Raw genomic sequence first — 10,046 nt, forward strand, 5'->3', positions numbered from 1 at the left:
TAAGAAAGCCTTTTAGTACATCTAAGATAATCAGAAGAGAGTGGGGAATATACATGGTGCCTGAAATCTGATGGAAAAGTCAGGAAGGATCAGATGAAGTTAGAAGTTGGGAAAACACATCTGAAAAACAAATAAACACACACACACACACACACACACACTCTTACTTAAAACACACACACACACAACTGAGTCATCTTTTAAAAAATTTTTTTAATTCATTAATAAAAGGAAAGAACTACAGGAAATTCTACTATGGAGAAGTGACATTAGATAAATATATTAACAAGATCTGGCAGGGCTAGAGAAGGCAATAGATATCACATGTCATTCACTAAACTATGAGAATCAAAGTTCTGAAGCCAAGAGACCCATTCATGGCACAAAATGAGTTTGACCTGCATCAGGTAAAACCAAGAGATCTAATACATATCTAAGTATTAAGCAATCAAGAAAATAGAAGCATTGAAAGTGATTGGACTACTATTTATTATTTATTTAAAAAATAATATCATTCTAATTAGGCTCTTGTAATTATAACTTGACAAGTCCCTCTCACATAGATGAGGCCAGGAGAAACTTCCAGGTAACTCCTGAATGCAGGAAAGTAAGGTTCCAATCTATGCAATGAAAAACAGGAGCCAAGATATGAAAATGAATATCTTCATAGTCAACTGAAACATTGGAGAAAGAAAAATCCAAACTTATTCATGCAATAACTATTTAAATTTTCTATGCATCATGAAAATTATTTTTCATTATCAATTTCTGTTCCCAAGGTCAAATCTCACTTATTTTACCTCATGCAACCTCCTGAGTAGCTTCTGGATTCCCTGCTTGATCTCCTTGGTTCTCACACCATAAACAATGGGGTTCAGAGCTGGGGGGATGAGGTGGTGCAGGATGTTGAGTAGGATGGGGACATCTGGGGGGATTCTCTTCCTGGCCAGGTTAGTGATGACCAGCACCAGCAGGACTGTGCTGAAGAAGAGGATGAGGATGAAGTGGGAACCACACGTGCTCAGGGCCTTGGCTGCAGCCCCCTCAGCCTTGATCTTCAGCACAGCTTTCAGGATAAAGGAGTAGGAGAGAACAATAAGGATGAGGTCAGAGCCCAGCAGGGTCCAGGCTGCCACAAACTGGTAGAGCTGATTGAAGGTGATGTCATCACAGGAGAGTTTGGACACAGACAGGTTAGTGCAGATGCAGTTCTTGATGATGTTCTCTGCACAGTATCTAAGTCGTGAAGAAAGGACTGGAACAGGAAGTAAAAAGAGGGCATTCCGGGCCATAATAAATACACTAGCCTTAACCACAAATTGGTCAGTGATGATGGACGGATATCGTAATGGATGACAGATGGCCACATAGCGGTCATAGGCCATGACCATGAATGTGCAAGACTCCATGGCAAGAAAGCAATTCATGATAAACATCTGGAGGAAGCAGGCAGAGAAACTGATGGCCCTGAGGTCAAACCAGAAGATGGCCAGGACCTTGGGGATGACAGTGAGGCAGAGCACCATGTCCAGCAGAGAGAGGAAGCTGAGCAGGTAGTACATGGGCTCGTGCAGAGAGGCCTCCAGTCGAATGGTGATCAGAAGGGTGGCGTTGGCGCCCATGGCCAGAAGGAAAAGGAGGCTGAGGGGCAGGGACAGCCAGTGCTGCCAACTCTGGTAGTTAGGAAAGCAGATGAGGAGGAATTCAGAGACTGAAGCAGTAGAATCGTTGCTGGGTGAGGCCATGTAAAGGGTCCTGTACAAGCTAGAAATTAAAAGTCCCTTAAAATGTAGAACAGAATAAATCACCATAGAAAGTATACATTCTAAATGTAATAGAAATCTGGTTTTCACTGGGGCTCTTAACCTGTTGCAATGAAGTTTGAAAGTCATCGTCATCATCAAGCATCACTAACATTTAACTGAACACTAATCATGTGCTAGGCACTATGCAGAACATTTATATTCACAATCTCACTTTATCCTTTAAAAAACACTTAAGAGTAATTAATACTGTTATCCTAATTTCACAGATATTGAAAAGGTACAGAGAAAGAGACCAGCATAGTTTGATCAAAATTAGAGAGTGAGTATGTGGTGAGGTCAGGACTGAGAACCAGAAAGTCTGATTCTAGAGTCCCTGCTTGTAGCCCCTACAAAAGATTTAGCCTCAACCCGCACAATGACTTAACTAAGCCCCTCCTTCCTTCAGCATAAAAAGGTTAGCTATATGGAGAGCTCTGTTTAGCTGACTCCGCAGAAGTCCTAGAAAAGTCCAGACTTCGTACAATTGCACGAGGCCTAACTTCAGGATTCCTTATTTTCACTCTTCAGGAAATAATTGAATTAGAGGTAGAGCAGCCCTTGACAGCGCTCAAGGGCAACAATTTCTTCTAGCTCAAAAGAAGATTTTGTTTAAAGGTGTAGAGTTTATAATTCTTACTGAATTATTTCCTTTTGTTTCTCTTTGTGAAGGTTCAAGAATGACTTCTTTGTCTTGGGTCCTTTAAAAAAAGACTGGGAATTTCCTATTCTGGTGACAAGGACAGTTAGTACTGAGAGATACACCAGAAGTTTTCCCAAAGGCAGAATAAATAGGAGCTAGTGAGTGAGTGTTAGGCATATAAAACTGTACAGGAATCTATTTACCTGTAAGCAAAATTCTCAATTATTTCTTGTGACCATGATCTAATTTTCCTAGTATATGGAATATATGTGTTGTAAACTTATCTGCTTTGATTCCAATTGTTTCTCTAGTTGGTTACTGTCTTATTTTTCTCACAGCTAACCAAAGGGCAGAGTGCCAAGTATTAAGAAGCATCACAGTAATGGCTGCCATGGCAAAGAAGCAGGAAAAAATTGGGGAGTCATGGTAGGCTGAGAGACAGAGCCCAGGAGGCATATAATCAGTTATTTGGGATTACTGATTCTCCTCTCCAATCTTATCTGATAGTCTCCTCTAGGAGGGTAAAGTAGATATGACAAGGCATCAGACCTTAGCTACCAGAGAAGATAAGATCCAAGGACTTTCATTTTGAATATCCCAGATTTTCCAAATATAGTACAAACACACACACACACACACACACACACACACACACACACACACACTTCTACCCCTTGTAGGACTTTAAGAAAGCAAGAATTCAGGGTTAAAACGAAGATAGGGAAAATTATGTATCAGCAATTTCCTGTAGTTTCACATGTGATTAGGAAAATAACTCTTAGTGTGAATCAGAGAAATAAGAAAGATACAAAACATGTCTACCTTTTCTGAAAAGGTTTGTCCTTTCCAATAACCTCAAGTTCTGGATTCTCAGAGTTGTTTCTCTAATAGCTGATCTTAAAAACAGAGGAAAAGGAACAAAGTATGAAGCAATGTGTTATGGTTGAAAAGTTGGCCTGAGACTGATAAATTCCAAGTCTGACTCTTATACTATGACCCTGACATCTATTTAAACCCTATGGCGCCTAGCTCCCTTATTTATGAAGTAGATAAATGATATCTAACTTCAGATGTTGTAGTGGGAAGGGAAAAGGGCTATTATTTCCTGAGGTTTTATCAGACTCAGAGACATGGCAAGCTGAGAGCATCAGAGAAGGGTATAAAAAAGAGGTAACAAATCATCAGGGGATGAAGGGGGACTATCCTCGTAGGCAATGGTAAGAAGACAGGCCTGACCTGTATGATTAGTGCTAAGGTGTTAGGGACTGGTAGATCCTAAGTTCTTTGTGAGAAGGAGGTAGGAGAGCTGAGTGCCAGGAGACAATGATCAAAGGAATCCAAGTGCATAAGTAGGCATGTAAGGTCCACCTGATAGCAGGTGTTATTGTGCACACTGTAAGGAACCACAGTAGATTTGAAACAGGGAAGTAATGTGCTACACATGGGACAAAGGGGAATCACACAGAAGGCAAGGACCCTTTTTGAGAGTCCTGAATAATTCAAAGGAGAACTGATTATGATATGAACAAAGGTCATGCAGGTAGAGAAGAAAGAACACATTTAAGGGGTGGGAAGACTACAAGACTTAGTGTAAGAAAGGCTGAGGAGGCAAAGAGAGCCTGGGGTCAAGAAGGTAACTGAGGATCTTTCAACTGATAAGGGAAGAAATGTCCTTTTCAGACCTCCTATAATATTGATATATTCTCCTGGGTAGTAATATATTCAACTCTGTTTTATAGTCCTTTTTAAATTCCTTAATAGCTGGGACCACTTTTCTCCTCTCTGCATTCCTCTCAGTGAAACTGAGTCCTCCTAATCTGAGAAATGAGGGATTGTTGGCCATCTGGGGCATTATTTTGATATGCAATACTTCAATTTAATTGGTTTGTATTTACAGACAAATATTTACAATGGGTGGTCATAGTGGTTCCTTGTGCTAAGCGCTAATGAACAAAACATGATCTCCGACCACGAGATATTGATAGTCTGGAAAGGTCAGACAAGTCTTGAATGAACCAAATTACAACAGAAGATCCAAGCTCAGCTATGATTGCCTAGAAAAGGATTGATCACCTTGGTTTCTGGATGAATTTACACTAGTGCAGAAAGAAAGAGTCTGATCAAGTCAGGCACAGAGCCTTGGCATTCTAGCCATGATATGGGTAGGAGTTTTTGAGCCTCCAGAAGTGTGGAATCCACTAACCTAGTATGGCCACAGAAAGACTCAGCCTCAGCTCTGAATGAAGTAATAGCTTTAGGTTAATCCATGGCACTCGCTCTTATACCAGGATATATGTATCTTAGCAGCTTCAGCATCTACACAGAACCCATGGAAAGAGTTCCATCTATGTACATATCAGGCTCCCAAACTCCCCTCCTCTCTTCGTTACCTCCTTCCTCATAATTTTCCTTGCCCCTACTTGAGACTCACCAACTTCAGAAGGCTGCATTGCTGCTGTTCCTGGCTGTTGGAAAAAGCACCTAAACTTGCCCCTCCAAGGCCTCCAGAGGCTGATTTTATGGGCCCTAGCTCCACTTTGCCCCTTCTCTCCCCATTGCTCACAGGAGTCAGTGCCCATGTTAGGTACTTGGTCCCTGAGGCCCTATGCTATTTCCCAGGAGAATATATTATAGAAGGCTTAATTCAGCATCATGAATAGAGTGAAGGAAAAGAGATCAAAGGCTCTAGAGGAGTGTAAATAAAGAAAAAGGAACTCTGGGAAAAGAAGAGTAAGGAAACCTAGTGATGAAAATTTTCTCAGGAAAAATTGCTATGGCTACACCCATGGGGAAGAACTGAATAAAGTATCTTCAGCACTAAAACTCTGTGGAAGGTGGTGACAGAACAACATCCCCAGCACAAAAAGACATTGGACCTCAAGGGCAACTGAGGAGGGCGGTGAGCACTTCCCCTGTGAGCCCTTCTCACGCGGTGGAAGCATCAGTGCTCGGGACCCATCACTGAGAGAGGCCCTGTTCACACACGTGATCTCATGTCCAAGATTTATCTTCATGGCTGTATTCTGTCTAAACTGTTTCCTGCTGTAGAATATGCAAATGTTAACAACACTCGCCTTCCCCAGAGCAACACTGTGTTGGCATCAATTTCTTGTGAAAACAGTGAGATTGTCACCAGCACAGCCACCACTCTGAACTGATGCACAACAGGACCTGAAAAATGGCCTCTCCTGTGAAGGTCTCTAGATGCTTCTTAGGATAGGGAGATTCAGGCTAAATGTAGGATCTTTTGGGCTTTGAACACAAGAATCCTGGAGAGAGGAGAGCATGTGGAGGATGGTTCTAGGCCTCACACTTTCCTACCCACAACTGCAGAGCAGAAATGTAGATGGAATGTGACCCCCTTTCCTCCATGCACTAAATCCTCTCCTGCCCCTATCTTGACCTTGCTACTTGGAGGTCCTGGGTGAAGCACCAAAGATCTTGGAAGCATCAAAGGAAGTTGATAGCCAGGTTCAATGAAGACATGCTCACTATTTCATAAGTGAATCATCATTGTTCAATAAAAGTATGTTGTAAGAACATGCTATTTGCACTGGGCAAAATATCCTGGTCCTGAGTTTCTTGTAAATGAATAATCCCACTCCACTCTCAAATCATGGGGATGTGGCAAGGAGACAACTGGAGACTTAAGTCCGAACCCTTATTCTACCATTTTCTGGTTGCTTCAGTTTGGATAACTTCATAAACTCTCAGAACCACGATTTTCTCATCTGAAATATAAGAATTTAGAGCCTTCTGTCAGAGAGTTGTTGAAATATAAAATTGCTTTTACTTTTTCATCAAACAAACATTATGACCATGCTTTGCACAAAGCACTATACAACATGTTAGACACGTAGTGCATCAAAGAATGGTTTCTGCCACCTTAGAGGAGGAGACCAAAACATTAACATTAAATCACATGAAGGATTACACTAGTAATAATAATAATCTTTATTGAGTTCTTAATGTGTCATATTATTTCAATTGTTAACTGATATTTTATTTTGTTCTTATAACAAATTATTGAGATACATATTTTTACAGTGAACAAGTACAGTTAACAATTCCTAATGAAGATTCAAAAATATACATGTTATGGGTTGAAATGTGTCCCTCAGAAAGGTATGTAGAAGTCCTAATCCCCAGGTTTACAAATAGGATCTTTGTGGATATAATCAAGTTAGCAGTTACCAATTAACAAAAAGATTTATGAACTTCATTTCAACCACACACTGATTGTATATCCCAGGGTTCCAGTTTAATATGTTTGTGTGGGAGGATGATTATCAGACTCTATCCTTGGTGAGTCCCGGGCTTTGATTTTTTTCTCCTTATGCCCAGATATTGCCAAATTTTTGCTTCATTTTATACTCATTTCTTCAGGATTGGCAAAAGTCCTCAGAGTCGCAATAGCTTTAAATCCTGGCATTATATCTCAGTTCTTACCTTCTTCTAGATGTCAATCTTTCCTTCTTAACTCTAGTGTCTTTAAAAATATGTTTCTATATTGTTAATTCAAGAATCTTTTTTTAGTGACCATTTAGTGACCAAAATTTAAATATTGACAAGTGTTTTATATGCATATTATTCAATAATGTATTAAAATATACAGTGAATCCTCACTTAAGGTTATTTGTAAGTTCTTGGAACTGCAACTTTAAGCAAAAGGACAGGTAACAAAAGCAATTTTACCATAGGCTAACTGATATAAACCTGAGTTAAGTTCCTATGGCATATTTCTGGTCACAAAAACATCACCAAACTTCTAAACAAAGAACCAAAACACTTCTTATATTAAACATTGGAAAAAATGTGAGCTATATGTACATTTAAGAAAGATTGATAGAAACAAGAAGGATAATTATTTTCTAACCTGCTTATTTCAGTTCAGGGTTGGAGGTGACTGAAGCCTCTGTCTGCAGCTCAGGGCACAGGCTGGGAACCCTCCCCAAACAGGACATCCTTCCATGTCAGGGCACACTCGCACACACACCTGCACTCTCTCAGACTGGGGCAATTTAGACACACCAATTTACCAGACTTGCACATGTTGGGAATGTGAGGAAACCAGAGTACTCAGAGAAAACCTGAGCAGACATGGGAAAATGTGCAAACTCCACACAGCCAAAATCAGTTTTTTTCTCATTAACATGAGAATGAAACATGGAGCTCCAATGGCTCAATCGATTAGTGTGTGGTATTTATACATTATAATGAAACAATGTTGAATGAAATGACACTGTTTGAGGACCTGCTGTATCTGCTATATAATAATGTCATATATATTATATAACTGTAATATATAATATGTAAATATAAAAATACAAATATATATTTTTTGGAAAATGAAACACATATTCACCTTAATATGTTTGGATCATCTCTTTTGCTTTCTAAGATCTATCATCTATATATAAATATATAATATATAAATACGTGTGTATGTATATGTGTGTCTCCACAGCTTTCTGACATCTACAGTTGCAGTTGAGAATATACTGTTAGTTAAATTGCTCTTCCTTTGTAGGTAATGCATTACATCTCTGGCTCTATTAGAATTTTTTTTCTTTAGGGTTTTAGAGTGTTAGCAAATGTGCACAGATTTTAAAAAATTATTCTGCTCATGATTAATTAAGCTTCTTAAATCTGAATATAATTCAGCCATTATCCCTTTGAATATTCGTCTCCCTTATTTTCTATATTCTTTTGTATAAATCCAGCTTGGTATTCATTGGTGTATATTTGGTGTTTTTGGTGTATATTCTTATTCAGTTCTTTTTATCTTTTCGTCTCTGTTTCATATTCCATCCCTTTTCAAATTGTACTGCTTTCGCATTAAGCTCGTCAGCTCTAGCTCCATCTTACCAATTCTCAACTCAGCTTTGCTAATCTTTTGAAATATGTTATCCTTTATCTATATCAGTTTCTTATAACTAAAAAACCATTGCTTAATCCAAAGTCATGAAGATTTACCCTTATGCGTTTTCCTAAGAGTTTTATAGCTTTATCTCTTACATTTAGAGTTTTGATACATCTTCAATTAATTTTTGTATACAGTGTGATTTTATTTACTTCTTACTAGAGCATTTTATAGATTTGTACTGATTTTTCCTATTTCTCATAATTCTGCTGATAGAGCTCCTAGTTCTAGAGCACCTTTTCTGTAATTATCATGAAGATGAGTTTAGTTAAAAAGTGGTAACAGTGCTGGGAGATCAGGGAGAGGTTGCCACACCATGTGGTCTTCTTTCATTTCTTTAGGATCTTGATCCCCCTTCATTTCCTCTTTTCCTTTCATTAACACATCTCTAAAGAGGAACCTATTTTCTTCAGTTATCTCCTCCTTCCCCAGAAGGCTGCCACTTCTGTTCCTCCTCACTTCCAGGCCACTTTCCTGTAGTTAGTGCAGTTTTCATTGGGCCCCCTAACCTGTGTTTGATATTTTAGAATTTAGTATATTTTTAAAACATTTCTGGAGATGTTATCTGTTCTATGTATATGTCTTCCAAACCCCTTCCCTATTTCCCACTTAATCTTTTAAACATCCCTCTGTCCACACTTGGAACCTAAATTCTGTGATAAATGTAACTCTTTCTCATCTTAAAATAATTTGAAATTTTGCCATTCTCTTTCTTCTATCAAGCTGATAGAAGTGGGCCAATGTGGTTTTATTTACACTCCTTCTGATATTATGGTTTCTTTGAGAGGATGTATGATGAGATTCAGAGTCAGGCAGCCATCATTTTCCTAGGACCAATTAGAATACATACACACACGTCTATATCTGTATGTAGGATGTACATATGTATGTAATTCACAATCTCAGTAATTCCCTGGGTGAAATCTGAAATGGGCTCCCTACATGGAGAGCAAGGAGAGACTGAAAAAAAGAGGTAGACCACTCCAGATTGATAAGTGGCAGGTTAAATAAGAGAACTTATGAGGCTTGTCTTGGCTACCTGCAGATGAGAAAATCTCTGCACCAGCCTGCTATAATCTTTAATACATTTATATATACAGTCCTTAACTAGGTTTAGTCACACATACCAACCAGATGGCCTCATCCTCTACTCTCTGAAGTCTGTTTTTAAAACAGCTCTTAATGTGAAAATGGTGGGCGAAACATACATTCCAAAGACAGAGAAGGGGAGAGGAGCTTCTGATGTCCAGGGTAGCTTGCTGGTCAACCTGAGGTCACATCCTCTCAATGACTTCCTCCAGGAGTATGTATATGTATGCTTGTGGTTGTTACTCTGATTGTGAACTTTGAGTATTATGTCTTTAACTAGTTTTCATTATCATAAGATATACCTGCGTTTTTATATAGTGTTTAATTGACGACACTGAGTATCTCGTTATTAACAATTTTTTCCCCTGATTATTCTGTCAAGATTTCAGGAAAGAAAATTGTATGATCTAAAATAATGATGCATTTTAATTTTTTTTATTAACGTGTTTCCTTCATTTACTGGTTGAGTATTATTTTATAGAGATAATATTCAAGAAATATTTTAGAATATAATTTTTAAAGCAGATTGTAAAAAATGGATATGAATTATATTCTTAAAAGGAAGAATTTTTCTTTCATGTTTATTAGC

At 38.6% G+C, this 10,046-nt stretch overlaps 1 protein-coding gene across 1 annotated transcript; it reads right to left on the reverse strand.

The window, feature by feature from the left end:
* Nucleotides 1–791: 791 nt before the first annotated feature.
* On the reverse strand, nt 792–1,793 carry LOC102884249 (olfactory receptor 56A4). Its single transcript, XM_006915720.1, has one exon. The coding sequence runs from the start codon at nt 1,743–1,745 to the stop codon at nt 792–794; it is 954 nt and encodes a 317-aa protein (XP_006915782.1). The 5' UTR covers nt 1,746–1,793.
* Between the last annotated feature and the right edge of the window lie 8,253 nt (nt 1,794–10,046).

The sequence above is a fragment of the Pteropus alecto genome, unplaced genomic scaffold (genome assembly GCF_000325575.1).
Source record: "Pteropus alecto unplaced genomic scaffold, ASM32557v1 scaffold395, whole genome shotgun sequence".
Lineage (NCBI taxonomy): Eukaryota > Metazoa > Chordata > Mammalia > Chiroptera > Pteropodidae > Pteropus > Pteropus alecto.